General features: G+C 39.6%; 1 protein-coding gene across 1 annotated transcript; it reads right to left on the reverse strand.

Annotated features, from left to right (window-relative positions):
* Positions 1-585: 585 nt before the first annotated feature.
* LOC126565312 (short neuropeptide F) lies at positions 586-16,623 on the reverse strand. The gene is made up of 6 exons (XM_050222478.1): positions 16,600-16,623; positions 3,138-3,228; positions 1,810-1,967; positions 1,539-1,724; positions 1,189-1,413; positions 586-715 (listed from the first exon to the last, which is right to left on the reverse strand). The coding sequence occupies exons 2-6, from the start codon at positions 3,223-3,225 to the stop codon at positions 662-664; spliced, it is 711 nt and encodes a 236-aa protein (XP_050078435.1). The 5' UTR covers positions 3,226-3,228; positions 16,600-16,623; the 3' UTR covers positions 586-661.
* Between the last annotated feature and the right edge of the window lie 2,673 nt (positions 16,624-19,296).

A 19,296-nucleotide genomic window follows, 5' to 3' on the forward strand; every position in this document is an offset into this window, starting at 1 on the left:
GCGTTTATCAGCGATTAGCTGACGGCAGTGGAAATCTGTTGGAATTTTGTTGTGCAATTTCCACTTTTAAAACAATAAAATTTCAACAGATTTGCGCTTGAAAAGGGTATTTTGTGTCTGTTTGTCTGTGTACGATTACAGTAAAGTAGGCATGTGTGTCATGTACACTTGTTGCTGAACCGTGTAACAACGGCAGCCTTCGCTAATCAACAGGATAGGTAATATATTCTTGTTCTTACTTTTTTTTCTTCTTCTTTGTGTGTGTGTGTAATTGTTCGATGAAAATGTGTTACTTGCTAGATGGTTGCGAGACGATCGCGACTAAATAAACGGCGGTCATCTCGATCGATCGAAACCAATGGCCATTGATCAGGGATTAAACAAACAACAAATGTCCGGTTGCATTTATATTGTATTGCGGACAACACTGGTATTATTTGTATTGCGGGGTTGCTCTAGTGTTGGCAGCTTCCAATGCAAGCCATAACTAGCCCGTAACAGAGTAGCGAAACATTCCGTGTGGCATTAGGTGTCTTCCTTTCCTGTAGAAGCACGTATTCTTTTTTTCTTTCTTTTTGTAGTCCTGGAGAGTTCCGGATACGAGAATGTGCAAATGACGACGACGACTGGATGGGGTTCAGGTAGTTACCGTGCATGATGTTTACTTGTCATCAACGTTGGTGCCTTCGCTTTCCTCCGCTTCTGGCGCTTTGTCCTGTGTGGAATGTGGCATTTGCAGTGATTTCATTAGTTCATTCGGTGCAGCAAGCGCTGTCCAGCGATGTTATGAGCAATTGTACAGAACAACAGCACTGATAGAGCATATTTTGGGAGCTACAGATTGATGACTCGAGATTTACTGATATTTTAAATAATTAATTTTGAACCGTTTATAAATTAATCTAAACGCAACGCTTACTGGTAGCACAAGAAAGACAGAATCAATCTCTAAACATATTTAGATTAGTTGTACAACCACTCGTATGTAGGTTTTGTCCGAATGATTGTGCATGCAGTTGATCACAAAATAAGACAGACAGCAGGATATTGGATTGGCTTTGTTCTCATGGTATGAGATGTGGGACTTTTTAAATAAGATATGCTTTATACCTGAGTCCATCTAGCTTCATATCAATATGAATCAGTTCAAACTTATTGCTAAACAACACGCTAAAATGTGGGACCTACCTCGGAGGAATCTTTTAATAGTGCAGGATCGGAACGGCCCCATCGGAGCCGCTGTGTCGGTGCACGTTTTTCACTTGCATCGTTGCCCAACTGTGCCTGTTGAACGGCCGGTGCTGTTAGCTGATGTTCATTGTACATGGCCCAGGATGGGTCAGTTCTTCCAAATCGTAGTCTTAGCTGGGGTGCCCGTATTGCTTTCTGCTGCATGACATCGTCCTGCTGGAACTGCTGGGAATGGAAATGAAATGGGCACGAAATGGGTTATCGGTTTGCTGCTTGCTGGGTGCTCGTAAACGTTCATGACGGTCGTTTCTTATCCTATTATCCGATTGGTTGCATTTGAATCTTACCTGGTTGACCAGATTGCCAAACAGATTCGATCGGCCCCATCGCAGCCTTTGTGAGGGTGCTCGCTTTTCAAAGTTTTCTTCCAGCAAAGCGTTTTCGTTGAATGAAGTCCAGAGTGGGTCGTTTCTGCCAAACCTCAAACGCAACTGGGGCGCACGTATTGCTTTTTGGTCGATCAGTTCATCTTCCTGATGGGATGAAGGTGAAGGTGTTTTCAAATAAAAACTGTAATAACAAAAGGCGATTTGTTTGTCGGCGACGATTTGGTGTTACCTCGGAACGCAGAGGCACGCTCGGATCACTGCGCCTTCCAAATCGTAGCCTCAGCGATGGTGATCGTACTGCCTTTCGCTTGATTTGATGATCAGCGTACGAAACGGGGGCAGCATACTCCCGTTGCAACAGATAATCGTACAAATCTTTAATGGCACCTACAAAAAAAAAGGAGTTTCATGTGTGCAGTTAGAATCCAGTTCATATTGGATTTAACTAATTTCGTTTTTTTTTTTGTACTGTTTTACTGTCCTGAGTTTACAACAAGAACGAAATAGGTTAACTGTTTGATGATAATTTAAATTTTTCAATTTAGATGCTATCTCTTCCTCTATCACCCGCTATTTTGACGCCTACGTCGTGCAGATAAAACTTTTCCAAAGGTGACAACAATATCGCACCGGATTGTGGCACTTTTTCTGTACTTGCGAAATGTGTGCGCGTTTGCGTGTGGATGCAAGATTTTAGAGAGGGCAAAATCCATTTGGTGTTTATTTGCAAATCCCACCGTATTTACCACCTACAACAGTTTCACTATTTGACACCAGCCAGCGAAAGGATCGCATCAACAGGAGCTCCCGAGGTGGAGTGTGCCGAGCAAGATGTAAATACTTAACTTGGGTGACACCGTAAAGTTTGGGGTTAAATTCGCGCAACATTTGTAATTCAAAGACGCTGCAAAACTCAAACAAAAAGATTCGTCGTTCCACCGTTCCACTCCACCGGCCGGATCCGGGTCTTCGTCCATTTCCAGCGCACGCGGCACCTGAGGCAACAAGCAACCCTTGTGCCGGGTATTCATGACAAGGTTGGGGCGAGAGGATCGAACCGATGCTGTGTGCAAATTACTCCCTTTTCTCTCCCACTGCGGTGCGGTCACTGTGTTGGGGGTACGGGGGTTTCAAGCCTTGCCAATCTTTACGGCATTGTGTGCCGGGGGTTGGTACGGGAGCGAGTTAAAATGTGAAGAAAGCTGCAAACTTAACTGGATGGATGGATGGAGTTGTGGTTCGACGCTTCAGTCGTTCGGAAAAGCGAGGCTGAAAGCTGGCCGGAGGTATCTTAAAGACCTAATCTGCTTTTCGCCTTCTTGAGTTTGTTGGAGCTGGTATTTGGGAATGTTTTAGAAGCTAATGTTGGTACAGCACGTGAAGTGGCGGGTATATACTGGTGCCATCATGATTGCTTGTACCTTTTTTTATGGTTTATGAGTCATAATAAGCTACCATGTCCGGGTGTATTGGTGCTGTGTCCAGTAGCAAAAATTACGTTAATCATGTTTAAGGGGGAAAAAAACAACAAAACAAATCTTAACACCAGTTTCTTACCGTCTGAGGGATGCAATGACTCCGACATCAAAGTTCCTACCGTTAGCACTAAAAGTAATGTGAACGTGGTTAGGTTTATTCGATACATAGTCTGAAAAGAAAGGAAAGAAAACCAAGTGGTAAGTAAGGTAGGAAGAAAAGTTTTCTGGCACTTTTTCCGAATTGCGTTTAGAACAGCTTAATATAATGTTGTTGTTTTTTATGCTTCAGTTGACGTTATTTTTTTGTGAGATGTTGCTTAATTTAATTTCGAAAAAAGAGTTCCAAGCGAAAATAAAAATTCAGCCCCATTTATCACCGGGCAATGAAACGTTCAACAGGTAAGCATATTGTCACCTTTCCATAAGGTTACCCTTTTCGTTGGATTGATGCCATTGGGCACAGCTTTATCTATAAAATTGCCGCTATAAGCTGGCCGGGAAAATGTGTTTCGGTGTAAAATTTGCCAAGGACCAAGCTAGGTGCGCCATGAAGGACTGAATATAGCAATGCATTTCATTTGTTTCCTCCGCTGCGCTGCTAGGCAAAGGTGCGTTGGCTATTAAACGTTTAGGAAAGTTGAATTGCAGCTGGGTTTTACGAAGGTTGTAAGAAACCGACGCTATTGTTGAGGGTCGCGTTTTTATTGGGCACATCCTACACAGTGGCGCAGGTTGGAATAGGGCCACCGGGTACGGCGATTGATACCGGAAAAGTTATGTGCATCCCGTTTTGTGGATTTGTTTTCCGTCGTTTTCAGCTGTGCTGCCACTGCAATCATCATTCGTAGCATTTTTCGCGTACGGCACGTACCCATCGTTAACAATCGCTATTCGAGGGAGACGCCAATGATAGTCGTATTAGAGTAGATTACAGGGCATTTGGTATGATTTTTTTTCTCTCCCCTGCTTCGGTACGTAAGCAGGTGCTTACGGAGGGATTGTTGTTGTGTGCTTTTGTTTGTTTGTTGAATCATTTTATTGATGTTATTTTCGTAGCAATCTGAGGACTGTGAGTTTCACACAAACATTTACAACGATTCAACCGGCAGTGCAAAATGCCAAACACTCAGAAACAATCGCTCCAATATAAAGAGAATCTTATCACATACCACTAATTCGTAGGGCCACCCAGCGCAAGGGCCGGGTCGCTCGTTGGGGAAATGGAAAAACGGCTAAACATGCTCTCGGGTCGATCCCGGCGGATATAAAATCAACAGGTATCTTTCTTCTGTCATCGGAGTCATACGAGGAGGAGCGGTGCGGGTAAGTTTGTGTCGCTTTCCTTTCGTTGCTGTCGATGCACTACGATGTTCACGGTGCGGACTCCCGCCTGGCCCGTCCCGAATGCAACAGAGCATCACATTCTTTCACATTGGGCGGGCTGGATCAGGCGCGCATATGGACATCAGGCGCAACCTTAGTACCCGATAACATCAGTATCAGAAATGTGGAAGTGATGTAAAATCAATAAAATATTAATAACCCGTAGCGAGCGCGTTAAACGCTACGTTGAAGTATAATCTGAACGAAAGTTTCGACACTGTACAGCACGTCTCTAGCTACCGCTATTAATTTTCGTCGTCAAATTATACTCAATTGTGGAGTGCTTTCAGGTGACATTATTTTGTTAAGTCCTTTTTGTTAGGCCAATCAAAGCATTTTATACGATTTGATCAGTGTTTGTCTTAGTTAACAGCCGAAATAAGCCACAGTCAGATGCAGATCTGTTTCCATAATGTATCAAACGTAATATAGATAGACGTTAGAAGAGAATGGCAAGCGAATTGCTCGTTAAAACTAAATTAAATCAATTGAAAACCATTCTCCTTTACACACCGGCGAAGCAATCGTGCAAACAAATTACTAAATTATCGTTCACACCAGTAGAATGATTTGTTCTGCAGGACTTTGCTGTGAATATTGCCAACAGCGGAAGGGAAGCATTCCTTGAAGCAAGGGTACCGTTGTTATTTCATAAACTTTGATCAAACTCCTGCAGCGCTCGGGCCAGAGAGTAGTGAAGATGAAAGAAAAAGTTGTGTGTAATTTTTTTTGTATCTATCTAACCGTGCATATAGCAAACAGAAGGTATCGGTGGACTCGGTTATGGTGCACGCTGCGAAAATTGAATTGATCATAACTGGCTTCACCCTCATATTATCCCCCGCAAGGCTCGCTTCCCGCTATGTTTCAAACGTATTGCGGCGGATAAGTTGTTGAGCACAAATTTTCATTTCGGTGGGAGAATCTGTCATGTGATATTGGCGCCAAAGCGCACTGTTTCCCATGAGCTGCGTGAGTATGCTGTATCTGTGGAGCTAACCGCATAACAAATACGCTCGGGTGGTTCAAAAATACGTACCGTTCAGTGCTATCATTAGTCAGTTTTCAATTAGTCAAGAAAAAAACGCCGTTAAACACCGTGGTAAACTGATGTTGCTACTCATCATAGTAATGAGCATAGCATCGTGTAATGCTAGCTAAAGAACTTCCATGTGAGTTCAGTTAATCTGCATGGTTGCGGAGCCACACAGTATAAACATACTACCGAAAAGGGTCGTTTCTATGTTGAAACAATCTTAGCAATAGTGGATCATTGATGGGTTTGAAATATTAAAAATTAAATTATTACAAAGATGGTTCCAGATGACATAAACTGTGCTATCTACACATATGAAGCGTTTTGCAAGCGCTCAATAAAGCTCTTGAAAATAATGTTTGTTAATGTTGTCCCTTGAAAGTGCATAGATTGTGTGGAATAATTATGAATAAACCCACTGCAGCTTGTAATGCCGATCTAATATCTAGATAAGCATATGTTCGATGCATTAACCTTTTATGGTTTATGGTTTAGATTAGCTGCATATCTATCACTGAAGTGCTGGAAAATGGAGTGCCGTAGAGAAATGACAAATATTTGTTTGCAATTTGGTGAGAAACGTTACAAATAACAGCGCAATAATACACAAAAATTGTTGGAAAGCATGCATATGCAATTATGCTCTAATTTCAAAGTTTGAAAGAGAAGCTTATATTTTGCACAACTCAATAATTATGATTATTTAGTTTAGTAAATTTTTTTTTCGTTTATTTATAGAAGCTTTGAGTCTTAGAGACTACATTCGCCTCTCTTTTTAGTTTAGTAATGCATTTGTGTACACAAAAGTACAGGGAAAAGCAAAAGATAGCCAACTTTAGCGAATATCACTAGCACTTATGAAATCCTCGACCACTGATAGAAAACCCCCCAATAATTTAGCGAATCAGCACAAATAGACACAAAATCATCCAAAATAGTTACGGTAGCCGGAGCGATCGATATGGAAAAAGTATGCTTGCCGGTTGGGGAAAAAATATGTAATATTTTATAATTGCATGCATCAAAAATTAACACACGTTGCTATTTTGATAATACTTAATACATATAAACGTTTGCTAAAACTGTACCGCGCTTTCTAGACGAACCTAAAATATTTGTTGTACCTAAACGGTTCTGTCAAACCGTTGCTCGCCTGAACGCATTTTTGAACGCATTCGTATATACGCACAGGTTTAAATCTCGAATTCGAATATTAGCATGTTTTTGGGATACGGTTTTTTGTAAATTTTTGTCGTTTGCTGGTAAAAATACATTCAAATTTACAGCTATGTGAATTAAATTTAAAATAAAAAATCATTTGGTTTTCGTGCGCAGAAACTAAGTAATTTTACAAAATATTATTGTAAAAAAGTTTGTTTATATTTTCAGCTCTTCAACTACATAATATACATTTTGGAGGATTTTGTGTCTATTTGTGCTGATTCGCTAATGTATTGGGGGTTTCTATATCAGTGGTCGAGGATTTCATAAGCGCTTGCGATATTCGCTAAAGTTGGCTCGCCGCACGCTATCATTTGCAGTTCCCTGTATCGCTGTATAGGACGTGACAAATACGGCTGAATTGTTTTCAACCGCATGTAAGTACTACAGCAGGTGGTTGTAAATACATATGATTTGGAAGAGATGTTTTTTTGCATTCAATATCTCTTCCACATTAATCATATCGAGGTGTTGAATGTATTGGATGGATCAAATTCCAGATGTACTCGTTTGGTTGCTCCCCCTTTGCGTTCATAAATAGGATGTATTATCAATCAATCTTCCGGGCAATTATGACGAATGATGAAGGATACTAATTCTATCGGATGACCATGAGAGGCCTGTGCAGACCAACGAAGAAAAGCACATGAATAATTACTAACACCCAATGAATACAAAAATACCTGCTAACATAATCCCTAATGAATTTTGATTTTGGGATAATTAAAAATTCGTAACAAGCGTTTCCAACAATTTTCTCTCCCAAATTTGCTGCATATTTGTTGTTTTTCTAATAGATTTCATAATCAAATTCAATTATTAAGTTCCAACGAACGATAATGTGACAAAAATATCATCTTGTTCTTCTACTTTTTGGGCTAATTGAACCGTTGATCAAGTTGGCCATGTAACGGACTTACTAGACTTGTTGATACCACGTAGCTGAAGAGTTCATTCTCACTACAGAGGAACAGTCTGGATGAGATTTTGCACCCGTTCTTCAGCCCTGTTCAGCATTATTAAAGCATTATTTAGACATTTTAAATACAAGCAGAAAGTTTTAATGAATCTTAAATACGAAGTATTTTTACTTAACTTCCTACCTACACACACGCACATGTTAGCTTTCATCGCGATACATTCGGTGAATATTTTTCCATCCTTTTCCGAACGAGTCACACTTTGAAATATTGTGCTGAAAACGAGAAGTAATCCTTTCCTTTCACAGTTATTTTACCTTCCCCCGGTAAGAATAAAAGCATTTGCGTAATCAGTGAAAAAGTCTATCGAGCGCTTCAAGGAGATTTGTTAATACGATTCACACACGCGCACACATGGTTTGATTCAATTCATAGCTAAAGTTAGAAGGAGTAAAGTTGTTCTTTTCTTTTGCGCGGTACGGCGGCACCATGCCGTGTGAAGCATAAAATCCTCGAAAGCAATCATCCGAGCTAAGCGGATCGGTATCAAGGAAAGTCTATCAACTTACACAGGTGATTATCACTTCGTGCTGGTGGAGTCGATGTCATTTTAAATGGAAAATTAGTGTGGTGTGGCTTCTCGAACGAATCGTAAAAACGAATGCTCTCTGCAATGGTATTTGAAATGGAAGTATCGGCGTGTATTGCTTTAGCATGATTATTTGGCTTATAACAAGTGAAACGTAAAATTCAAATTCTTCCAATACTTTTCACAAACAAATTCTAGCTGTTTGTCAGCATCGTATGCACACAGCAGAAGTTGAAATGTGACACTATAGCAATAACTGCTGCATAATCCTGTCCACATATGGGTTATGGTAAGTACGGTTTGCTTTAGCAACATGCTCATACGATGCGGGGTTTACCGCACGGCGATAACTATCCCGTGAAAGTCGTTCATTAAACACAGACCACAGACGCTATCTGTTTCAAAATCTGCGTGAATGTTTACCGCGAGCATTGTTTGTAGGTGTCGTGCTAATGGTAAGTAAAGCATGATCCATTAATCGAGCACTAAATGCGCGCTCTACCTGTAGACGGTACACAGAAAGGTCCTCTTTGTACGGTTACTCATTACGCAATTAGTGAAAAAAAAATGACGCCCGCTGCTCTTAATGCACGGAAGAATGATCCTACCCGCGAAAAGATTCACCTGCACAAATGGTTTCGTTTGGAAATGTGTTGTGCTGTATGGTAGGCTTATGATCATGCAACAAGTTGTTTACAGCTGGTACATAAAACACATGTGTACATTTGTAGGTGAAGGTTTTTTTTTTATGTTTTAAAAATAAGAATTTATTAAATTGAAAGGTTGCCGAAGCGTAATGCTCTCAGTATGTCCATATAAAAAATAGAGAAAGCGTAAAAGGAGACAGCAATTAGGAATGCACATTATATTGCTGTTCAAATAATCTGACTCAGCCAATTTTAAAGCTTTATTGTATCAAGTTCCTATATAAAGCAAATTAAAGGCACATTTAATAGAAAACGGATGCATCGCTAAAAAAACAGTTAAGTGCGGTTCCTAGTGGTGCCTTTGTAAACAATATTTGTATATTAATGCTTCTATTATTAAGCGGATACTAGCCAGTATCGTTAGCCTGAACACACAATAAGAAAGAAAAATTAATGGACTGAAAAATTCAATGTAACTAAATAAACAGCAGCAAACCTGGCTGACCATATGTGGGCTCTGTTCTTGTTGTTCGTTTTTTTTTTCATAGTCGTCACAATTTATTTCACCCGCTTTGGAACCGCTATTGGTGACACCCTGCCCAACCAGTAGGCCCCGCGAACCAAAACGAAGCAACCATACAGTACGTAACCATAGCACTTGTTGACTAGCAACCTGTAGCTCTCTAGAACGTATCCGTTCGTTCATTCATTTAAGTTCCGCAGCGAATACCGCACAAGGAACGTGGTGTAAAACGCGAAAAAATCGATTTAGAAACGGTTTGCTCTAAAGTTATCTTTTGCTATCCCGGTTCGGTTTTTTTTTTTTTCACGATACACACAACCTGGTGGCGATTATTATGGGTCGGCCAGACTGGCCGCTTCAGCCTTTGAAGCTATATTATTTGCTGTTACCATCATCGAACCGTCGTCCGCGAATGTCGTGCTAGCCGGCCTTGGAAAAATAAACCTGCAACACGACAGCGAAGGGTCTATGCTTGGCAGTCTTGGTAAAAAGTCAACAATTTCAGAAAAATAAGCTTACCGACTCCATAAATTATGAATCGTTGTGCAAACAAAACAAATGTTTGAATTTGGTATCATCGTGAGAGTAATCGCATCGCGTGTTGTTTCTGAGAGCTAGTACCATTTTTAGGTACACACGAGTTGGGGCGACTACAGCTGCAAACCTGCTGCAAACTGGTACGACGGGCATCGAGTATTAACCGGGACACATTTGCTACGCACTACGACAAATACGCCTGAGGGCAACCAAAGAGGAAGGTAACAACGCCAAACAAGCATGCCGGGACACGTAAAACGTCCTTTAGTAAAAAGGATTATTTTTTCTTTTTTGGTTTTGGTTCATGTACCTTGGCACTGTAAAGGGTCTTAGGCACCTACGAAAATGTGCAGCCAGTTTTACAGAATCTTTAAGAAGAGCAACAGACGTAAATTACTATTAAAATGATATGATTTATTTTGTTTCGTCTAACGGGTAAGGGCATATTGGAATTTCGAATTAAAAAAAAAAAAAAGATACTTATTTCAGTATTTACATGATTGATTGAAAACGAACTTTACAATAGGACAGGGTATGGTATGGTAATATGGTAGTATTACAAATTATTGATTCACGTTTAATGCACATATTTGGACGAAAGCATTCGGCAAATCCTAGATATGCTCCGGCAAGGCAAGAATGCTGGCAAGTTTCACGCATTGCAATAACTGTGCACCCCACAACCATGAGTTGCAAGCAGTTTATGCTCAGATTTGCTTTCTACCACCACGCAAGAGGCAAAGCAATTCACGCCTTCCGTATCTTGTGCAAGGTTACCACGGTTAATTCGGATCTCCATTTGCCCGATAGGATGGATGTGCTGCATCTCATCTTATCACTCCATCAGCCAGTCACTCCAGTCAGACACGGCTGGTTACATTTGCTACATCAACACTTGAGCGCCTGTCAACATTCCGAGGTGCTGTGCTGTAGAGGTCCTCGGTACAATGGACAATGAACATTCTTTCTTTGCTGCAATTGTGTTTCCTATTGTTAGGGCACTTTTTACACACAATGGTCTGCGTTGCTGGGAAAACAAGTGGACGGAAGGCGGTGGCGGTGGTGAGTGGTAGGACATTTATAATAAGCAGAAACCGTGGACGATAAGCGTATAATTTTATCTTTGCACTTTGCCGGCAACCCTCGTTTTGTAGAGAGTCTCATGTTTCGTCAAAGTTGGATCATGCACAGTTTTGAGGTGGAATGCAATGGAACTCTTCCCTTAAACCGTCTAAAGACATGAAAGCAACAAGGGAAGGCCAAACCCATCTGCTGGTAACTAGCCCGAGAGTCAAGTATATTTAAACGCTCCCTTCAAATCATCATAGCTCTTAAATGAAATAGAATTTAAAATCTGGAAAGCTTTTTCATTTGTATTATAAACAATGAATGATCAGGATTTCTTTTACTAACCGATTCATTAACGAATTATGTCCACTTAAATTTAGCCTCCAATGCTTCTCTCATTATGAGTAATAAATATTCAAACAATTGTGATGGTATGCCTACCTCTGTCCATCACCTGACCGATTCGGATGTTTTTATCAGATTTTCCACAACCAGGAAGAGCAAATGAATGGGGAGAAAAGTGTTTGCTTTTTTTTTTACAATCCCAGAAAACAGATTCACATTCCAATTCCACCGGCCAGAAAGTATCCTGCAACGCTCAACAATTTTGCTCCCGGTTTTACACAGGAATCATTCGACAGTTTTGCTGGCCCAGGTGTTGGTCTCTCTGTTTTTCCTCCGTGCAAAATCGCTGTTTACGTTAAACACATTCCACAGTGCAAGATATAGTCACCTGCAGCAAAAGGAAGCAGCGGCAGCAGCGAGAAGCCCCCGTCGTTAGCGAACGAAAAGGGAAACAATTTAATTATTTAAATAATTTATTCAACAAACTCCTCCATCCTGAACCAGTCAAAGCTGGGACAGGTGTACTCGGTGTGAGTACTGCCGTGAATGAAATATAACCATTCCTCATCGGTGCATTGGATTTGGGGGCCTTTTTGTTTGTGTGTGTGTGTGTTACAAACTGCTGGATGGCCAACGGTGGACGGAAAGGTTGAGTTGTGCATAAAAGTTTTTTTGTGAAAATTTAATTTCCCACGCTTCCATTCATGCACATGGCGTCCGTTCGGAGGTTTTTCCTGATAACCAACATCATTCTAAGGAGACAGGCACTTTGCTGTGAAATGCAATTCCACCGGTGTATCTGTTTCTAATCCCGCAAGAAGTTAGTTTTGTCATAACCAGGCTAACTACCGGGCAATGTAAATCGTTTCCTTATGAACTCTGGTCGCTTTGCTTGTGGGTTGTTTATTTGACGGTAATCCACTGACTCATGGTCGATAAATATATCAATTTAAAGCGGTAAATGTTGTGAGTATGTATAGGATGAAAAAGATTTACACACACACACACACATTACGGCCACATCACGGACACATCGTTATCCCTTTTAGATAAATAGAGGTAAGAATGAGATAAGTTTGTTTTTGCAATCAAGTTCCCAACTTCTTGCTGGATCTTTACCAACCTAGAGGTAGACCGAAGAAGAAGGTACTATAGGCAGGTTGGGTGGGAGCTTTATGCTGTTCGGTGCTTTAATTCGGTGTATCTTGTTACAACGACACCGAGACACAAAAAAACAAAAACTCGACCCACACTGCCAACTGGGAAAACGTTATGGTTTAATGGTTTACAAAATGGTGTATCATTGCACGTTTTCACAATTCATTATCACTTCATTATACGATAAGGGAATAGGGAACTGGGTTGCCGTAAAAAAAGAGGAAAGAAGACGCAAAAAAAAACACACACACACACTCACAGAGGTGGAGGCAGTCAGCGTGCGTAAACGAACCACGGTTTGAAGTGTGTGAATGTAATGAAAAATCATGAAACATAAATCATGGCCAGCCCTGAGGTGTATCGGAGGTGGCGGAAGCAAACTTTCGCTGACGCGTATGAAACACACGCACACGGATCATGCATTCACAGAACGATATAAAACCGTTCTCAGGTTGCAAGCGTGAAGCGCGTTAAGCGCGGGCAATTAAGTGCAAAAAAAAAAAAACCGCGAAAGCAACGATAACAAAATTAACAAAACGGAATCAAGCATCCGTCTGAAGCGGCTAACGTGGATACAAACACGGAAAGATTAAGAAGGGTGTGGGGGGGGGGGGGGCGGGGCTTAGAGCGTACAAAACGTTAATCGAGAATCGTTAAATTGTAAACTGATACTAATCACGCTTCCCTTCACCGAGAGAGAGAGAGAGAGAGCCATTTAAAATAGTGTACTTGGAGCTGTTTGTACCATTATTGAACAGAGAGGTGCGGATAGGAGGATCAAGTAATTGATCGAGTAAATTAAGTAATATCGCTATCGACGGAAGTGGTTTTCAAACTCCTGTCGTCACTTTTGCTGCCATTGCGAAACGGACACACGCAGCCAAACGTCATACAGGTCAATCTAATATTCTAAGATAATTTGGCATCAAAGCCAATCAAGGGCAATCGCTGCCAGGTGTAACCTTTGAATGATATTATAATAATTAATGAACCGTACCGTACTCTGCTCTGAACGTGTAGTATGGCATGTGAAATGTATAAAATATTTGTAGAGCTCATTTGCTATACATGCAGAACCATTGATTTATACACCGGTCATCGGAAACCCTTCACAACTTAGCGCACAACAATTGGGATGGCAGCAACGTTCGTGTGAAGAGCGAAGCTGCCCGTGTGTACTGGTGCGGACAATGATGTCCTTGGGGGCTTTTGAAGAGGGTATCGTTAATAAAACTTTAAAATTGTTCCGTCATAACTCATTGTCAAAACCGCAAACGTATGTAGTCAATACGGAGTGGAAGATTTCGATTGTCAACAAATTGATGCGATCGATGGCGTCGGAATAAATTATAAGTATGGCGTATCGGGAACATTGTTCGGGGCTGTAATAACTACCGAACATGAAAAGTTGTCCTTTAGTGTGAAAAAGCTATAATTATACCGTATACCGAACCTCAATGCTACATTTGATGGCATTACATGTACACCACCGGGGCATGATGATGAATGTAATGTAGATATCATTGTGATTAACAAGAAAAATAATTGTAATGTAATGAAAACAATATTAACAATTTAGAGAATTTTACTACTCGTGTAAATTCCAGGGAAGCTTTCAATCTGCCAATGCTTCTATGGAACGTTACAAACAATACTTAAGCGATTGTATTTTGTGTCGCCTGTTGGCCGTTAAAAAGTAGTAATATTTCTCCTTTTTTTTTTGTCTCTCGTTTCTGGTTTCACAGACCTTACATCGATTTCATTCATTCAACCAACCAACGCTGGATAATCAACCTTGCGTACGGGGGAACAATATGGACAAGTCGGTCCAACGATGTGCAAAACCGTACGGTCTGGCTCGATCATGTCATTGAGATATCAATAATTCTACTTCAAAACACACTATCTAAATTAATCGGCGTATCGGTAGTGATTTTATTGCGATCAGTAGTGCGATACAAAACTGTACCTTCTTTCGCTATCAATGCATAATCAGTAGGCAATTTAGAACTAGAAAACCAAAATCAAAATTCATTCAGTGTAAAGTGTAAACTATAAGTGCTGATGTTTTGGCAGGGAAACTATACTTATTTAGAATAGACAATATTTAATGGCAAAACTGAGGATGTAAACAGGTATAACTAAAATTCTTCAAAGAAGAATTTTAATTAAAACTTGATTTGTTTGAGTATGGTACATCACTTTACCAATTCTATGGTAAGTGGGAATTAATTAGGATATTCTTAGTAGATACCAAAAAGGTTTTTATGGGTTGAAAGATCCTTCCCATGTTCCATGGTGGTTAACCGATCGTTCATCGAATTTATAGTCCAAAGTCCTCTAATTGGTATAATGAAACACCTTAAGCGCACTTTTGGGTTACACAGTGAAGCGTGCAATGCGTATCCTCTTGAACAGCAACAGCTCGATTCGGTTCATTGTGGTGTGATGTTTATACTAATATTACGTGAGAACTAGCATTTGCCAGAAAGCCGGAAACCCACTTCACACCAAAAACCCCTTAGCGTAGGTGCAGTGTGGCACGTTTCCAGTCGCGAGTATAATGAATTCCTGTCAGATTTGATTTAAAGCAATTATCGTTCATGTCAACGGATTGATGGGACATGTTTTATCTCGTCCCAGTTTTTCCAGTAGTAATGGATGAGTGCGTTTCTGTGTTGCTACGGGGGGGGGAGGGGGGGGGGGGGAGGAAAAAATACGAACACTTTTTGGGATAAAATAAAATATTTTGTACGATATTTATTTTCGCACACATTACTGTGGGAAGCTCTGGCTGTACTGCCCAGTGCTGCTGCAAAGCCGAAGTGAAGTAGGTGAAGTGAATGGTTCGTGTTCTATCTTCATCCAACACAAACGCATACGAGTGTGAGCCGCTATCGGAAATCATTATTTTTTATTGAAGTTCTGTTAAATATGTGTCAGTAAACGGTCTAGCACCTGTTACACCAATTAAACTCATCGCCTCACTTGTTCGCCCGTGCTTCACCGTATCCGTGGATTGAAGGGCTTTTGAAGCTTACGCCTGTGTTTGTAGCACGATTCACCGTGGTGACAAAAATGTGACAATGGATGTATTCTAAGAAGTTAGCAGAGACTCTTGTGAATGCTATATTTATTATCATACCAGGTGCGATGAAGGCTGCACGAGTTTTAGCCTCACAACTAATGCGAGATGTTTCAAATGGGAGGTGGCAAAGGCATAAGCGTCTTATGAGTCTATTTGAAGTTTAAACATAAATGAGCTCTCGGTAGAGGTGAACAAAACACAAATAGAATATGAAAGTTTTGCTAATGCAGTTTAAACAGACCCACCCTTTCTGATCCCTTGAATATTTGTTATTTTAAAAAAAAAGTCATAATGAGAAGGAGCAGTTAGGTTAACTGCTTTGTACTGCTACTAAACACTGATATCAACTGTTTGACACATTGTAAATAATGAGAAAAAGAGAGATTTTATTTATTTTATTTTTTTTTTTTTTTATTCATAAGGGACGGCCAGGCCGTATTGCTTAGAGAGATTTTATTTGTAATAAATTCAACTACTAAATCAACTCGTAAGCTGGCCGTAAGCTGCGGAGTTGGCCGTTGGTTCAAGCAAACGTGTACCCTCAGTTTCAGCCACGTGTGCGCTCACAGTCGTGGCGAAAGTAAAAAAGAATGGAAATAAAAACATCGATAGGTGTTTTTCAATTCATTCCGTGCAACTGTAACTGTAAGCACTTATTGGTTAAAAATTATAATGCTTCCCGTCAAACATGTTTTATGTTTGCTTCACAACTACTTTGTTTGTGCTGGAGCTATTGCTGCGTTTGCCGTCGACATATTATTGTGATTGCAGTTGTTCAAAAAAAAATCTCGAGTATGCACATCGAACCTTGCAACCTGCACGGCATTACATTTCTGTCATGACCAATTCTTCGCAAAGTGTTATTTAAGCATACGATTATAAGGCTTCTTCTGTAACTATTTCGGTGTATCGTTTGCATAGTGTGAGTTTAACTAGGACACCATTAAAATGTTGCTTTCATCGCTCTAAATCATTGTTGTAAAGTATTTAACCGAAAATGTAATACTTTCAAAAAAAAAAGCTCACCAGGAAAATATGTTAGCACTGCTGGTTGAAATAAAATACACTCGAAAGTTTACGCAACTGTGCGAAGAATTAACAAAGCGTTAGATGAAAGCAGTGAACACAGGTCAAATCACCACAACATTCCACCCTTAAGTAACTGGTAAACGGGCACAAAAACACTGAGCTGAAGATCACCAAAAGTAGCAACGATTAACAACTCTCATTCACCGTTTGAATTCTTCCACACAACAGGTAAGCAGAGTCTGCGGTTGATCCGTGCTGTTCCGCCGCACTTTGGAAACTTAGTGTCCTTACGGGCGGTGGTACACACGTATTTATAAACCGTACGCATCCGCAGATCCTTGCTACAGGACGCATTCCTTGATACAGTCCTTAACACTTGCTTGCTCCTGCCGTGGCGTGGTTGAATGATGAGAACGCTGTGTCTTTTCCCGTCGCTGATACTGTTAAGCGTGCTACATTGCGAACCTAAACGTGACACCAATGATGTTGTTCATGGAGACATGACGTCACGGCATGGTTGTGGTGAAAATTTTAGATAACAAAACAATAAGTTGTGTAGATAACAGTACTCTCGTGCATTCATTTGTTAGAGTAAAAAATTAAAGTGTTTTGTTCGTGCGGGAAATGTTAATGTGGTACGTTCAATTTTATGTGGTACGTAACAACTGTTTCGAACTGTTTTCCAATTACAAATGCCTATACAGTAAATAAAGGGTTTAGACAAGGTCAGAGAAGATAAATAGTAGGAGCTATAGGCTATAAAAATCAATGTTTTGAATCGACCCAAGTATATTTTCCGCAAAAAGATATTATTTAAAAAAAAAAACATCGCGCTTACGGATTTACCTTTAATTTGTTGCGCGAAGCAAACGGCCAAAAACCACGTGGGACTGTGCATTAGCTTTGATATTAACGGTGTATCATACACTTGTTGCTCACATAGTTCGTACATGCAACACATCTGAATGTTTCATCTTATATACCAGAGGTGCCAAACAGTTGTCTAAAGCAGAAGTATTGAAACATCATACATTTTCCACCAACCAGAGATTGGTTGTTTCATTTTTAAAACAATTTGTTCAATAAAATATGTAATAAAAAAGTAATAAAACTTTATCCGTGCATGTACAAATTCAACAGTTACAGCAAAGTGTTGAGAACCAAAATGACGCATATTTTCTCGTATGCGAAACACGTTTGACATTCCTGTTATGTAAATTTAGATGGGTGGTAATTTGTAGGTATGCAACATTTTTTTAAAGCGATTTGATGCAATTTGATAAAATTGGGGAGCATAATTTTGGAAAAATCGTGGATAATTATCGATGTTTCCATGTAAACTTAAAACAAGGGTTTTTTTGATTTAGTGTGATTCCATCCATTATAGTAGAACTATTCAGTGCCGTATGCTTTGTTATGCGTCACACAAGCATTCATAGGCAAAGGATAGCGGTGAAGAAAGAGGCAATTTTCAATATTGCGTTAATCATGCAAAGCTCATTAAAATGACATTCTATACGGTTTGATATAAGTTGGTAGCTGATCCATTCGACGTTCAAATGGTTGTTGTGTCGTTGTATTTCTGGCAAGCTGTAAGTCATGCTGTAGATTTGTTATCGATCGTGCACCGATATGTGTCCGATATGCGTACACAGGGACATTTGTTTAGTAATTAAAATAAGCAAGAGCAAGTATATTATCGCATTGTTGGGCTCAACATAGTTTACACTTGCACGTAGGCTAGTGGAACGATATCTTTCATTTGAAATATCGAAATAATCAATATAGGGATGAATATAATCAAAAAGTTTAATTCATTGATTTTCCTCTAGACAGTTTTTCTTTTTTTATGTTTTTTTTTTTACAGTTCAAATATGTTTGATCTTTCTACCTGCCTTAAAGAATTATTAAGCCACGGGTACCGTGGCTATTTGGAGTTGTTCAAACCATGTAACCGGCTAGGACATTCCTGCCACAGAAGAACTATAATTTCTACTTCCTCTTCTTTGCTAAACATCCTATTTAGTGATGCCGGCTACCTTACTTACGCCGGCCACCTTATTAATTGGTACTACGTAGTTGAATAATCTTTTGAAAAATCGGGTATCGTTCTGAAAGCGATTTGGAGTCCGCTTTTGCCGTGAGTAAACCAGGACATCTTCGCTAATAAAACTTTCTTTTTGTTGTTTTTTTTATTTCTTAGCTTCTAATTTTTTAAATATTACATTAATTATTAGACAATACGGCACTGGACCGTCATTATTAATTATAAATAAAATAAACATTAATTATTAGTTAGAAAATGGATTTCCATTGATTGAAGTTAGCTAGGATTTCGATAAAAAGGCGTATAAAGTGACGCACAATAAATAAGGTCCGCTTTTAAATCCGATTTTTAAACTGCTGATTTAAATACTTCTACAAGGTATAAATTAACCAAAATTTTATAGAATGTCCAACAATGATCTGAATTTTCTATACTTTATTTTTGTTCACAAGTGTCCAATTCATTACGTAACAATTAAAAATAAAAAGGTATAAAAATTTTGCGGGGCTAAAAAACTTATTAGTTTTTCTTTTATCTAACCAACGCAATAGTTTAAAAAATAATAGTTAATTCTAAAAACCATAAACTATAAAAAAGACAAAAGTATAAAAATATGTTTGTTTTGTATGAAAGCCGTCATATTAAAA

The sequence above is a fragment of the Anopheles maculipalpis genome, chromosome 3RL, assembly GCF_943734695.1.
Source record: "Anopheles maculipalpis chromosome 3RL, idAnoMacuDA_375_x, whole genome shotgun sequence".
NCBI lineage: Eukaryota > Metazoa > Arthropoda > Insecta > Diptera > Culicidae > Anopheles > Anopheles maculipalpis.

Coding starts and splice junctions, on each gene's coding strand:
- LOC126565312 (XM_050222478.1), bottom strand. CDS start 3,225: ATGTATCGAATAAACCTAACCACGTTCACATTACTTTTAGTGCTAACG. Junction 1,968..3,137: donor GTCATTGCATCCCTCAGACG/GTAAGAAACTGG, acceptor TTTTTTTTGTAG/GTGCCATTAAAGATTTGTAC. Junction 1,725..1,809: donor GCGTGCCTCTGCGTTCCGAG/GTAACACCAAAT, acceptor TCATCCCATCAG/GAAGATGAACTGATCGACCA.